Source organism: Tupaia chinensis, unplaced genomic scaffold (assembly GCF_000334495.1).
Source record: "Tupaia chinensis unplaced genomic scaffold, TupChi_1.0 Scaffold145860_1, whole genome shotgun sequence".
Classification (NCBI taxonomy): Eukaryota; Metazoa; Chordata; class Mammalia; order Scandentia; family Tupaiidae; genus Tupaia; species Tupaia belangeri.
The window spans coordinates 2,143,463-2,159,132 of record NW_006205718.1 but is presented as its reverse complement, the minus strand read 5'-3'; the positions used below and the strand labels follow the sequence as shown (position 1 = coordinate 2,159,132).

Sequence of the window (15,670 nt, the reverse complement as noted above, 5' to 3'; positions counted from 1 at the left end):
TGCAAAGAGAGACCGCTGAGGAATTATTGCCGGGAGAGGCTGGCATCTGCCTAGGGACATGGAGGGGCAGAGCGGCACTGATGCTGAGAGTAGCCAAGGCGTCCCAGGACAGACGAGGGCGGACGCTCGACGCGCCAGGATGTCCACATCCTTCGACCCTGGACTCGCCTCCTGGCGCTTCGAGAAGGATGCAGTGTCGGTGGAGCACCGGCGTGAAGCAGAGCCGGGGACTGGAGCGGTCGGGGAGATTCTGACTTGGGAATCCGAGGGTGGCTCCCGCGCAGAGGGTGTGCGCTGGGGCGGGAGAAGCGCCTTGGCTGAATGATCCCGGTGGTTTTCTCTTTCGAGTTCTTAGTTCCAGAAGTTGCAGCATCCAAGTTTGAGGGGTGAGAAGTTAATCGAAGGGCAGCCGAGGGGGCAGACGAATGGAAAGCGGCGCAGAGGGCGAGCGAGGGGGGCGGGGGCCCCTGGACGTGTTTTGGCACCAAGAAACCCTTCGCGCCATGTCTGCGAAAGGGGCACAGCTGCGGAGACTTGGGGCTTGAGGTGGGAGGCAGGATGGAGGGGCGGGAGCCAAGGCCGAAGGGGCGGACACCGGGAGGCGTCTTGCTCTCCTTAAAGGGGACGTGGGGGCCGCTCTCCTCTGCGCGGGCAGCAGCACCGGTGGCGAACACGGCGCGATGGCCGCTCGGTGCCTGCAGAGCCCGGTGCTGGCAGGCAGCGCCACTTTCGCCGCCCTCGGGGCACTGGTCCTGTACTACGCGGAGCCTTCCGCCTACGGGAAGCACACCGAGAGCCTGATACCGATGGCTATCAGCCTGCCCGCCCGCACCGCCTGGTTCCTGCAGGAGCTGCCCTCCTTCGCGGTGGCCGTGGGCTTCCTCGCCCTGCAGCCCCACTCTCTCTTCGCACCGCCTGGGACCGTGCTTCTCTGCCTCTTCTGTGCACATTACTTCTACAGGTAGCGTTTGTCTCCTGCGGGTGTCGAGGGAGCGCACCGCCAGGTTCCCAGCGACCCGAGCGCAGCGCGCGGCGCGCGGGGCGGAACGCGGAGGAGGCAGCGCGGACCGCCGCACGCACCTGGCCCGCGGGGCTCCAGTCTGCACGTGGGGGAATTTGGAAGACGGCTGTGGGACTGAAGCCACCTTCAGGCCCCCGAGCCTTGCGCCCCTTTGGGGCTGCTCTAAATTCTCTGGCAACTCGGACAAGGAGACCGTGTGGGCCGGGGGCGAGCGGAAAAGCGCAGGTTGAGCAGCGCCTTCGGCCGGGACGTTTCCTCCGACTGCGCGCAGCCCGCCGTTACCTGTGGCATCTCGCATTCCGCCCCGTCCCTTTCTCCCTCCATCTTTCCCTGGAAGGGTGGGGTCAGATTGGTTCTTGGGTGTGTCTAAGTGTCAGCACGTTCCTGATGGAAACTCGGCTCGGAGGGAGGGACTGATCCACTTAGTCTTGGAGGGTCTGAGGAGGGAAGTCTGTGGAGACCCGACTTAAAAGGGGAAAAAGAGAATTAACTGGCTTCCGCGAGGGGACAGCTTCTTAAGGCCCACCCAAAAGGTGTTCTCATCACCTGTCTAGGTCCCTGGGGCTTGAACAGTGAAAGGGTCCACAGCCTGGAGCCCCAGTGTTCTATATTAAAAGTTCCGAGTTCGGAGAACTTTGCTTTCTGGTATTGGAAGGAAAGACAGGAAAAAGACCAAGTAATATCAGGATTCAGAAAATGACGGTCAATGCAGACTCACCGTGCAGGGAAGACCAGATCCTCACATCACTTTCCACGCCCTATCGTTTCTTACCTTTCGTCTCGTTTAGCTCTGCGACATCTGTCGGTATCGTGGCCACTTGACCAGCAAACAGGCCGAGTACGGTTACTGGACGGAATGAGGACCGTCCTGCTAGTGACCAGCCAGGTTCCAATCCGTGCTTCTGAATGCATCTTTGCGGTTCAAGGCCTTTTGTTATTATTAGTTGAGGGGAGAGAGAGAGAGAGAGAGAGAGAGAGAGAGAGAGAGAGAGAGAGAGAGAGAGAGAGAGAGAGAGAGAGAGAGAGGGAGAGAGAGAAAGAGAGAGAGAGAGGAGAGAGAAAGAGGAAGGAAGGAGGAGGAGAGAAGAGAGATTTCAGGTGGAGTCCCGCCTTGGGATGCTCTGCTCCAGCCTGCCAGTCAGTCAGCCAGGCGCACAGATGTGCTATGCACTGAACTAGAGAGAGAGAGAGAGAGAGAGAGAGAAAGAGAGAGAGAGAGGAGAGAGAAAGAGGAAGGAAGGAGGAGGAGAGAAGAGAGATTTCAGGTGGAGTCCCGCCTTGGGATGCTCTGCTCCAGCCTGCCAGTCAGTCAGCCAGGCGCACAGATGTGCTATGCACTGAACTGCTCAGATAGGCTCTGAATCGGAAGCAAATCTCCCGTGTGGCCGCAGCCCCACCCAGCCGTGACCCACCACTCCCCCCACCACCTGCTGACCCTTGTTAACCACTGTTTTAATAAGTGTGTTGCTACTACTCTATGCAAGCAACGAGCGGAGTCCCGGAGAGAGGTAGCTTGCCGAACCAAATCAAGACCTTGAATAGGAGGGAGTATTGCCTTATTTTGAGCACAAGATTCCTGAGATCAAAAGATCAAGGAAGTTTAAACTAGAAATCAGGATAAAGGATGCCTCTAGAAGATGACTCCTCCTTCCGGCTGATAAAAGCGGTGCTGCTTTTCAGGGGACAAGGTGTTAGAGATGCAAATTTCCACCTGTCTTCCCTTAATCTGCTCTTATTCTCTGGGTCATCTTAATTAGTCAAAATGTAATATTCCTGCAACCTAGCTGAATTCTCACTCCCTTAGAAAGGTAAGTGTCAACAAGCAATAAGAACTAAAATTTCAGAAATAAGTGTCTTTTCAACAAATATTTACTAAGAGCCTGTTTATAGGCAAGACCCTGGGGTAGCTATGAACTACTTTATTTTACCCAGATTGAGATAGTTTAATTTGCACAGAAAGAAGGGTGTTTCTGCAGGAGACAAAAGTCCAACTTTTGATTCACTGACTTTAGAACAGGCATTTGACAGAAAAATTTGATTGTTTCAACAATGATCTTTATCTTTAAATTAACCGCTGTCTGTAAGCACCATCAATAGGATTTTCATGAGGTCATTTCATCTTAGAATAATGATTAGTGGTTTCTGACAATCCTATTAACATAATTTTAGACTTGTTTTTAAAACCAGAAGGCACTTTGGACAATGAATTATGATTGGTACATTAGGAAGGAAAGAAAAAAAGAAAAGAAAAAAGAACCAAAGAAGGAATTACCTGTAAGATGAGTGTCTGCCTACTGCCCATCTCCTTCAGGGAAACTTCTGAAATGTGAGTGTAGAATTTGAGGATTGATTCTGCCTCAGGGGCAATTGCTCCATGAAAACATAGCTCGGAATTACTTGCTCCTGAGACATTATCAGGTGATGTCTGGATACCTTTTCTCTTATAAGAATTCTTTCTTTGTGGCTGCCCAGGTATGGGATTGATTATCATTTTGAATACTTAGTAGGTATCACACTCTGTGCCACTCCACATATTTTAGCTACTTATCCTTACACCAATCTGTTTGGTAGGTACTATATATTATCACCCCCATTTTGAAGGCAAGAAACTGGGACAAGAAACATCTAAATAACTTGCCCAAGGTCACACAATAACTTGAGGAGTCAGAGTTGAAACCCAGGCAGTTTGAATCCAGATCTCGGGAACTAGTTTTATTCTTGTTCTTGCTACTTCATCCTTGCTTTTTAAACCTGTATTTAGACTTAAAACTTTGATTACAAAAAATGTATGTTCAGCAAAGAAAAATGGAAAATATAAAAAGAAGAAAAATAGTTATAATTCCAGTATCTAAGTCTATTAACCATTTATATTTATATTTTGGGACATTTCCATCTAGTCTTTAATTTTTCTTTCTTTTTTTTTTTTTTTTTTTTTGAGAGGTTTTTCCTATAGGGGATGTGCGCTTGCCAGGCAGACAGAGAGAGACAGAGAGACAGAAAGCGAGAAATCACCCTCCAAGGGGGATGGCCATGCCGCAATCCCGTCTCCTCCATTCTCCTCTCGGAATCTTGGACACGCACACACATGCTCCCGGCGTGAGTTTAAGCCACCGGGTCCAGGACTTGAACTGCTGTCAACTACGTGGGAGTCCAGTGACGTAACCACTACGCTAACTGCTGGTCCCAAGTCTTTAATTTTTCTTTCTTTTTTTTTTTTTGAGAGGTTTTTCCTATAGGGGATGTGCGCTTGCCAGGCAGACAGAGAGAGACAGAGAGACAGAAAGCGAGAAATCACCCTCCAAGGGGGATGGCCATGCCGCAATCCCGTCTCCTCCATTCTCCTCTCGGAATCTTGGACACGCACACACATGCTCCCGGCGTGAGTTTAAGCCACCGGGTCCAGGACTTGAACTGCTGTCAACTACGTGGGAGTCCAGTGACGTAACCACTACGCTAACTGCTGGTCCCAAGTCTTTAATTTTTCTTAGTGGATTGCTACACATGCTTGTTATATTGAATATAATGTATGTTTTTGCTCTGCTTGCTTATATAACATTTTATAATAACTATTTATTATTATCATAGAATCTTTGTAAATGTCATTTGAATAGCTACTTATTATTTTTATCTTATTGTTTTATAGGTAAAACAATGATTTACCTATCTACTCATTTATAGTTGAACATCCAATTTGCTTTTTATTTTTGACTAAGTTAAATAAAGCTCTGATGTACATTTTTATGCATCTAAATTCTTATAAAAATCTAGGGTTATTAGTAAAGGTTCCCAGAAGTGGTGTATGCTATGAACATTCTTTAGGGTCTTGGTATATATCTGTGTGGAGGCTTTAGGAGTCACTAGGGGTACATTAAGGAAAAAGCATCAGACTGTCTCAGCTTTGTCCTGTGCATTGTTATGACACAGGGAATAAGATGGAGGAACAAGGTCTCAAGAGCAAGGATGGCTCAGGTTTGGCTAACACCCTTGGTAAAATGTCTCTTGAAGACTGTTCAGAACAATAGTCTGTCCCATTGGATAGAAGTTAAAACTCAGTGCTCTTTTCTCAATGTAGGGATGACATATTAGAATGTAAGTATTACAAGGGCAAGGGTTTTTGTCTCATTTCTTCATGGCTGTATCCCCAGTGTATAAAAAGATGCTGGTGCATAGTTGGCACTCACTAAAATTTGTGGAATGCAGGGATGAACTCTCCTTGAAACATCAATGTGAACAGAGCTGTGGAAGAGCTAGTTAGCAATGACTTAGGGATCATTTTTGCTGAGAGTGCATGGCTAGCTCAACTCAGCTAACTCTCCTTCCTTCAGAATCTATTGTTGTGGATATTTGGATTGTTTAATAGCAATGAAATGAGTGCTGCCTAAGCATTTTGCCTAATCCCACTGCCAAAGTCACTTAGAGTCAGTTATAGCTTATCTTGTTGACCTTGGTGATAGCCCTGGAATGATCTTTTTGTCCATATTTCTGATTGATCCTAACTTTGCCCAGAGCTCTTGGTTGCACTGGTGTCCTCTACAGCATGTCACTGATGCCTGTGGTAGCTAATGTCTTTTTCAAGACTTGTATGTTACCTAGGTAAGTGGATAAAAAAGAACAAAAAATCTGTAAAAAAAGAAATGTGACTGTGGGCCTGGCCCTGTAGCCTAGTGGTTAAGGGAGCTGGATTCCACATGGTTATCAACAGTTCCAATCCCAGCCCCAGTGGCTTAAAAAAATATGCCTTGTGTGCGTGTGTGTGTGTGAGTGTGTGCTCCAAATCCCCAAAAAATAGAGAAATGGAGAAGGATTTGCAGCAAGACCATGCCTCAATGGGGGTATGCTCTTTTTTTTTTCTTTCTTTCTCTCTTTCTCTCCCCTCTTTCTTTGGTTAGTGCACACACTCTCTGGCAATTAAAAAAAAAGTGACTGCATTGGGAAAAGGTGCTGGGTAATACGGCCTTCCATGACACAAATCCAGAAGTAGAGTCTAGTGTACTCTAGAGTCTGTTTGAATTATGAAAACTCTTTCCTAGGGTCTAGATGCTGAAACATTTTCCTATTCAGCCAAACGAAATGTTTTCGATAAGATGCCTTTTCACTTTACTGGTGAGTTTATTCTCCAGCAACACAATTTCTTCCCCATCCTGTAAGACTCGGGACAAGCATCATTTCCACCAAGAAGCCTTGTCTTGAGTCCCATCTCTTCTGTAAATCTAGTTACCATGCTGTTCCTTGGGCTTTCAGAGCAGTCAGTGCAGCTTTCCATGAGGCAGTTTACAGAGGGAGTCAATGAAATCATTATTAGGTAAACTTAGTATTAGGTAAACTTAGTCCCCAGGTATCCAGCCTCCTCATTTTCCAGAAGCAAAACACAAGAGGTTGAGTCTGCTAGGGCAGGACTTGGAAATTCAATCTCCTCATACCTCCCACCTCCAATGCTTTTCTAATCTAACAAAAAGTGCAGATGTCTCAAATATTCAGGAGTAATCAAACCTCAGGGAGGAAACTACTGATTTGGTGAGAATCAGAACGATAATTAATACGTACATTGGAAACACTAGACACATCTCTCCTCTCACAGATTACGAAGAAAAGCCCAGACAAGGTAAGTGACATTCTTGTGGTCACTTTATCATGAGTTAAGGACATTTGTGAGGCAAAGGGTAGATCAATTAAGATGAACTGAAGAATTTTTTAGGTAGGACATCGGCAACATTTTTCTGTGAAAAACCATAGCAATTTGGGGCCTTGCAGCTACACAGTCTGTTGCAACAACTTCCCTCTGCTATGGTAGCAGAAAGGCAGTACAGACATTATGTGAACAAATGAATGTGGTTAAGATGCAACAAAACTTTATTTATCAAATGGGTAGTGGACCAGATTTGGTCTGTGGGCCATACTTTGCCAACCCTTCCTCAAGAAAACCAGGAATAGTAGGGTCGGGTGGTGGTACATTGTAATATAACTGAACCCACATGGGGAGAGTCCATGAGTTCATGTCCAGGAACTTCCCTGAGCACATATAAGCCCATAATCCAGACCTCCGAGCTTGAGGGGTGAATCTCAAGCACAGGGACTCTGTTGGAGGTAGCTGTTTCTGTGTCTTTCTTTCTTTCTCTCATAGAAGAAACGAGTACTTTTTTTTTTTAAAAGGAAAAAAGAAAAACAAAACTTCATGAATGGTATCACTTTATACACAGTGTCTTAGTAATTCTATAATAAAATTTAGTTACATTCTATAGCAAAGCAATGGACAGAGTTTAAAAAAATTCTGCGATATTTAAGTGGAGACTTGCTAGTAAACATTATTTCCTGAGAATTCTTGGGTTCCAAGTCCTTTATTTGAACCTTTACGGGAAATAGCAGTTTTAGCTCTTTCATTTTAAATGGGATGACATCATAAGAACATCTGAAAAATATATGGCAATGTTTACCAAAAATGTAAACGAGCTTTGGAAATCTTGACTGTTTCACTTTTACCACATTGATGAAAGGACCAACATCCTGCTCATTTAAAATCTAACTTAATGTCTCTTAAAAAGAGCAACAAAACAAAGAAATGGGGATCTAGCCTAGCCAAATGACCTGTGTAGACCAAATGACATGGGAAGAAAGGGGCAGAGCAGGGCTTGAACACAGGACTTCTGATCTCTATCAGTGCTCTATAAGCTCACAAGCTTATTCACAAAAGAAGCACAGTACCTGGTGCTTGTCTAGGAGGAAAGCAGGAAAAAAACCATTGTGTGCCTACCCCTCTTTCTGATGTGACACTTAGGTGGTGGCAATGCCAGTTTGAAAGAACCAGACAGGTGAAAAGATGTAAATTTAGAAGAAAAGGGGCCTGAGGGGACCACGGTCATGCCACTGAACATGTGGCGAGCCCTGGTGCCTATGTGTGTCTAAGTGTATATGAGACAGAGGGCAGATGGATGGGTAGGAATTGAAGAGACCCCAAAACGACCCTTTTCTCTATGTAAGTTCAGAACCAATGGAGAGAGAAACTTAGGAATTAGGCAACTAGAGACAAATACCACCTTTATTACTGGGAAAGTTGTTTTGGGCAAAGGTAGCTTAGATTTTGAATTATGTAGGCCACCCAACAATGTACCTCAAAAATACTCAGCAATGACCATGACGGAACAACCACAATTCTTTCCTAATGGTGCCTGCTCTGAAAAGTCATCAGAACAGGAGGAGGGCTGAACTCTGAGAGATCTTGCTCTCAAATGGGCCAATAAGATCAATCTCCACTTCTTTGATGAGGAGTAGGTAACAGTGAGAAGAAAGACCAAAAAGATTCTCTAATGAAAGGTTCTGAGTGAGGCCAGCAAATGGCATAGCAGATACATTGATGGACTCCCACATGGTTGACGGTGGTTTGAGTCCCAGACCCGGTGGCTTGAAACTCACTTTGGGTATGTGTATATGCATGCAGGATCCTGGGAGGAGAATGGAGGAGAAGGGATTGTGGTGTGGCCAACCCCTCTGGGGGGGGGGGCGGTGATTTCTCACTTTCCCTCTCACTGTCTCTGTCTCTCTGTTTCTGACTAATGCCTGTGCCCTAAGGCAAAAACCTCTGGGGAAAAAAAGGCCCTTAGCAAGTTAGAGAGAGAGCATAAATGTGTTTTGTTACTATACAGACTACAAAAGTTATCTACCTATTGATTTTTGTCAGAGCCTGACAATTTCTGGAACCTGGAGCACTTCTGCTATTGACTCCCTGTGGAGGATGACAATGCTGTATGGCAGACTCTGATGGACTCAAGTTGTTTAAAAAGTTTCTGTGCCCAACCCAAAAGCCTTTAACGAGACTCAGATCAACATAGCAGCTCTAAAATGTAAAAACCTCTGAACTAGGGCCAACAGTGCAATTTGCCTTCTATTTGGTTATGGAAAGGGGAGAAGGGAAGGGGAAACCAATATTTATTGAGCTCTTGGTGTTCCGAGCATTAGGTTACATGTTTTATATTGGTTATCTCATTTTGTCTGTGAAACCCTCTCTATTGTTAGTGCTATTTAACAAGTGATTTTGGTGCAGAGGATTGGGGAGTCAGGGTAGTGGCAGAAATGAGAATGAGAAAACGAACACTTGAGCTGGTCCTTAAAGGATGGTCCAGTCCTTGATTTGTGGGTAGGTGATGTTCTGTCAGGAAAAGGGGCCCATTGAATAAGTTATGGCTTAAAATTGCCCTTTACTCTGTACGCTTAGTCTTGGAATAGCTCCTCACTTTTAATTCCAAACATCTGTATCAATATACCATATACCATACCACTCAGTTCTGCTACCTGAGCTTTAAATCAGGCTCTAGGCCATTTTCAAAATTGTCCTAGGATATCTACTCGACGTTGTCACAGCTGATCCTGGAAGATATGTGAGGAAAACAGGGATTTGTCTATGACGTCTTCCCTATCTGGTTATGAAACATCTCGAGATCCTTTTCTATGTGTAGTCCCTTTCTCTCTCACCTCTCTCTGCTTGTACTTTTAAAGTAGCAGTACGTAATCATCTTCAGCCCTTCAAAACTTCCCTATGCTGTGCCTCAGTCTTCCAGCGAATGTTCTTTACTTACCCAGAGTTATATATCTGATAAACAAATCTAAATACAACGTTCCAGATTCAAATATTTTTGATCAGATACATGTTTAGTAAATATTTTCTCCCAGTTTGTGACCTGTCTTTATTTTCTTTACTGTCAAAACCTAGATATTAAATAAAATTTTCTGATAGCGCATGTGCATGCGAGAGTGAGCATGACAGGGAGGGCACCCCTGACAGGATCTCGTCAGGCTCTGATTTCCTTTCCTCAATCCTTCAGATTCTCAGGGTTTTGGGTGCTATTGAGGCAGCAGGTGTTTTCAGGCCAACCTGGGGATCCAAACCTGCAGCTGGCTGTGTGACTTCTAGCGCTGCAGTCCAGTACGCTATTGGTGCATGCTACAGCATGGATTTTAAGAAGTAACTGACAAATCAAGTCTATAATTAAAACTCAACAGAGATCAAGACACCTCTATAAGTAGGCACTTCTTAGAGGGATTTCAAGTCACTTATTGTGTATAAGATTTTGCCCCATGAAGCCACTGGGATACAAATTTTGAAAATTTCACCTTTCTTTTTATTTTTGGAGAGATTTTCACTGTAGGGCACGTGCGCTCGCCAGACAGACAGAGAGAGACAGAGAGACAGAAAGCGAGAAATCACCCCCCAGGGGGGATGGTCACGCCGCAATCCCTTCTCCTCCATTTTCCTCTCGGGATCTTGGGCACGCACGCACACGCGCCCCGCGTGAGTTTTAAGCCACCGGGTCCGGGACACGAACCGCGGGCGACTACGTGGGAGTCCAGCGACATAGCCATTACGCTAACTGCTGGTTCCCAAAATTTCAGCTTTCTTATTGCTCTTTTGAGTTAAGATGTTGAAGATCCCTTAAGGTGCAATCATGTTACTTGGTGAAGTGGCCACACGAATATCCCTTTAATATCTGTTGAATCTGAAAGGATGTCATGTCTCTTCTTGATAATACTCACTTATGTCTTACCTTTTTTCTTGATCTAAGTTTTATCAATTTTTAAAATTTTTCTCAAAGAACCAGATTTTGGTTTCTTTGAGTTTCTCTATTTTCTGTTTCCCATTTAATTATTTTCTGTTTTGGTCTTTCTTGTTTCTTTTCTTCTGTTTATTTTGGCTTTTATTTGCTTTTTCTTTTCTAGTTTCTTAAGGTGGAAGCTGAGGCTAAAGCTTGCAACCTCTGTTTTTTTCTAACGTAGGTATTACTGCTATGAATTTCACCCTAAATACTACTTTATGGCACTTCACAAATTTCAATATGTTGTTTCCATTTTAATTCAAGAGATTTTAATTTCTCTTTTGATTTCTTCTCTTATCCATGGGTTATTTTTAAGAGTATTATTTAGTTTCCAAATGTTTAGGGATTTTTTCAAACACTTCCTTCGCTAGTTTTTCATCTATCTCTATTGCAAACAGACAATACACTTTATATGACTTAAATTCTTTTTAAAGGTATTAAGCTTAAAACTTGTTTTGTTGCATGGTGGTTAAGGCACTGGACACTGTCACATGGCCAACTGTGGCTAGAGTCCTGGACCTGGTGATTTGCTTTCTCACTTTCTCTCTTTCTCTCTATGTGTTTCTATCTGGTCAAATTAAAATAAATGAATAAATAAATAAAATGAAATAAATAATTCTTTAAAAAAAACTTGTCTTTTTTTTTTTTTTTTGGAGAGGTTTTCGCTGTAGGGTGCGTGCGCTAGCCAGACAGACAGAGAGAGACATAGAGACAGAAAGCGAGAAATCAACCCCAGGGGGGATGGTCATGCTGCAATCCCTTCTCCTCCATTCTCCTCTCGGGATCTTGGGCATGCACGCACACGCGCCCGGCGTGAATTTTAAGCCACCGGGTCCGGGACGCAAACTGCAGTCGACTATGTGGGAGTTCAGTGACATAGCCATTACGCTAACTGCTGGTTCCCCAAAAAAACCCCAAAAAACTTGTCTTATGGCCCAGAGTTGGTCTCTCTTATTACATGTTCTTTGTAAACAAGAAAAGAATATACATATTATTGAGGAAAGTGTTCTGAAAATGTTCATAGGCTAATTTGATTGATAATGCTCTCTACATACTCTATATCCTTATTTCCTATATCCTTAATCTATTAATTATTGAGAGAGGATTACTGATATATTCAATGAAAACTGAGGACTTGTCTACTTGTCTGTTTCTCTTTACAATTATATCAGTTTTTCTTATGTATCTGAGGTCAGTTGTTCTATGCATAAACATTTAGAATTGTTATGTCCTCTTTATAAATTGGTCTTTTTAAAAAAATGTTTCTGCCATAAGTCGTGTGTGCTTGTTAGAGAGAGACAGAGAGACAGTGAGAGGGAAAGGGAGAAATCACCCCCCCAGGATGGATGGCCATGCCACTATCCTTTCTCTTTCTTTGTCCTACTGGGATTTTGGGCACAAATGCACACTTACCTGGCATTATTTCCAAGCTGCCACCAGATCTGGGACTCAAATCACAGTCTGGTGCCTTAACCACTATGCCATCTGCTGCCTCAGACAAATTGACCTTTTGTTTTTTTGAGTGATTTTTTGGCTCTAGGGTGTGTGTGCTTGCTGGAGAGACAGAGGCAGAAACAAGAAATCACTTCCCATGGGAGATGGCCACACCGCAGTCCCTTCTCCTCCATTCTCCTTTTGGGATTTTGGGCATGCATGCACATGTCCCTGGTATGAGTTTTAAGCCACCGGGTCTAGGACTCAAACTGTGTCGACTATGTGGAAGTCCAGAAATGTAGCCATTATGCCATTAGCTGGTCCCAATCCTTTTATCACCATGAAATAATAATTTTTATTCCTGTAATATTTTTTGCTCTGAAATCCACTTCTATCTGATATTAATACAGTTATTATAGCTTTCCTTTTACAAGGTTTATCATGGGTATATATAATAAGTATATTTCTAATACTTCATTTTTAATCTGTGTCTATCTTTAAATTTAATGTGTGTATCTTGAAGGAAGCAGCATTTGATTGTATCTTGCTTTTCTTTTTATTTATTCTTACTATCTCTGATTTCTTAAAAAGAATTATTTTATTTAACTTTATTTATTTATTTTAAAAATTTGTCCAGAGAGGGACAGAGAGAGAGAGAGAGAGAGAGAGAGAGAGAGCAAGCAAGCTGCCTGATCTGGGACTCAAACCACAGTCGGCCATGTGGGAGTTAAGTGCCCCTAACCACCACACCACCTGCCAGTTCATTATCTCTGATTTTTAATTGGGGTGTTAGAATGTTTATATTTGATGGGATTATTTATGCTGTTTAGCTTAAACCTTGCTATTTGTTTATTTATTTATTAGAGAGATTTTTGCAGAGAGACAGAAAGACAGAAAGTGAGAAATCACCCCCAGTGGGGATGGTCATCCTGCAATCCTTTCTCCATTTTTCTCTTGGGATTTTGGGCATGCACACACATGCACATGCACGCAGTGTGAGTTTTCAGCCACTGGGCCCCAGACTCGAACCATGATTGACTATGTGGAAGTCCAGCGATGTGCCTATTATTGTCATCTGCTGGTCCGTCTTGCTATTTATTCCTCTGTTATTTGTTCCCATTTCCTGTTTATCTTCTACCTCTCATATTGAATTTTGTTTCATATTCTTTTTTGGCATATTAGCTATAACTCTTTCTTATACTAGTTTGCTTAGCAGTTTATCAGTTTACCTTACGGTGATATACCTCTTCATGTATTGTGTAAAAATCTGAAATACTAAACTTCCTTTTCCTCCCTTTGACCTCTATGCTGTTGTTTTATTCATACTCATATACATGCTATAAAAGCCTCAACCTATTGTATAAAATTGGCCCAAATTTCATGAGTCTTAAACTCACACATCAAAAAGTTTAAAGAAGCCCAGCATAAGAAATATGAAGAAAATTACATAAAGAAATAGAATGATACAATTTATCAAAACCAGTGATAAGGAGAAAAATATTAAAAGCGGCTTTCTTTCTCTTTCTCACTCTGGTCAAATTTAAATAAATAAATAAATAAATAAACAAATAAATAAATAAAATGAAAGAATTCTTTTTAAAAAATGACATCAAAAGCCCTATAAATCAGGGTCACACTATGAGTCAAATAACTGGAATTAGAAAATCCAGTTTTTCTTCTGAAAACAATGAGAAATAAAGGACAAAAACTGCATCTTAGAGAAATAGTCTACCTTTATAGGCTTGCTGAACATTGTATTTAAACCTGAAAACCATCTCCTGTCACCATTCATAATATCAATATATTGATTCGGTCATGATCCATGAACATGAATGGCTGAACATAACACCAAAATCCACCCCAAACTGGTCAATTTTATCGCAAATTTGTCAGTTTTCCAATTAACTCCACTATGCCAAGATCCACCTCAAACTGATTAATTTAAGGGAAAGGAAAGGTAAACTGGTTATTCAAATAAATTGCTTAGTCACGTAGGAAATTTTCTTGCCTTTTGGCCAAGATCAAATGTACTCATGTAGAACGAAAGACTGTTCCCTTTCAGCTATTTTTATCTTTGGGATATTAAAAAATAATAAAAACATCAAGTCAATCATCAGTAATCTGCCCCTTATAGTGGGTTAGACACCAACAAAGATGAATTTTTGCAGACAGTTCACTAATTTTTTTCTTGATTGAAATCTGGAAAAGAAAATATGCAAGGGAATGCTTTATTCTGGACATCGTTGGCAACACACACTGTTGGCTATAGTGGCCATGTCTAGAGTCTGGTGATACGAGTCTGGAGGCCCAAATAGTAGGCAGTAGAAGTTGATGAAATCCAGAAGGAAGAGCTGGAGAGTTTGGTGTCAGAGTAACTTCTGGGGGAGATCTGGCCACAATGGTGGGGTTCAGCTCTAAGTATAAGTTCAGAGGTAAGTGGGAGCTGCTGTGTACTGAGTGGAATAATGTCTCTCCTAAATTTATGTTCTTCCTAGAACTTTCAACTCCGATCTTATTTGGAAATAGGGTCTTTGCAGATACATTCATTAACATGGAACCACACTGAATTAGAGTGGGCATTAAATCCAAAATGACTGGTATCTTTTTAAGAGGAGAAAAACAGAGACAGAGAGAGAATGGGCAAAGATAGAGGCAGAAGTTGGAATTATGCCACTATAATAAGCCAAAGAATACCAAGAATTGCTGTCCATTGCCAAAAACTAGGAATAGTCAAGGATGGACTATTACTTAGATCCTTGAGAGAGCATGACCCCGCCAACCTCTTGATTTCAGACTTCCAGCCTCTAGAACTGTGAAAAAGTAAATTTCTATTGTTTTATGCTATGCACTTTATGATGAGTTGTTATGGCAGCCCTAGGAAACTAGCAAAGGCTGAAAGAGCCATGTGAAGGATTAAGCACACTTCAAGGCAGTACAGGTCGAGGGATAACCAAACAGGACCCTTGCTCCTAGAACTGGGTGTCAGAGCAGTTCTTGATGTTGAGATGATCCTCTCTTGGCCAAGGACTCCCTCTGTTCCCCTGCAATAACGATCTGACCGAGAGGGGCTCAAGTTCTCTTCAAGTATAGTAGCTTCTCTCTGATTTGCTTTGTGTTTGTTGGCCTTCCAAGCAGGGTTTCCACTGAAGCAAGTGTCCACAGCAAATCCATTCTTAGGAGATTTATACTCTGAAGGGACTAATTTCTTAAGTCCTTCATAGTGTTGATCAGAAAGGTGAGTCAGTGCTAGCCCTTGTTCAACCTCAAATTCACATCAGAGGGTCAAGCAGAACTGACTTGGGTCAAGCCTGACGCAGGCTCCAGGGGCTGCTTTCAAACCGAGTGAATTCACAATGGAAAAATTCATTTAGTATGCTGTAATGATACACAGTGATTGAATGTAAAAAAGAAAAGAAAAGAAAGAAAGAAAGGAGAAAAGGAAGGAAAGAGAGAGAGAGAAAAAAGACCAAAAAAACCCAAAGTGAGTTGTTTTCCATCAAGAAGAATGTAAGGAAGCTTGTTTTATTGTAGAAGCAATAATGATCTTTTAATTTTTTCTAGTGCAGCTCCAGAACAAGAGTGTTGTACGCTACTCCCGAGGTGCTCTACTCTGGATTTTTGAGTCACAAATCTC

At 42.7% G+C, this 15,670-nt stretch overlaps 1 protein-coding gene across 1 annotated transcript in view; it reads left to right on the top strand.

Annotated features, from left to right (window-relative positions):
- The first annotated feature begins 650 nt into the window (after positions 1-650).
- The window catches only part of SRD5A2 (steroid 5 alpha-reductase 2), a 45,145-nt gene continuing 30,125 nt past the window's right edge, over positions 651-15,670 (top strand). The window contains exon 1 of the mRNA XM_006168533.1: positions 651-961. Within this exon, the coding sequence (XP_006168595.1) occupies positions 681-961 (281 nt within the window). The 5' untranslated portion in view covers positions 651-680. The remainder of the gene's footprint in view (positions 962-15,670) is intronic.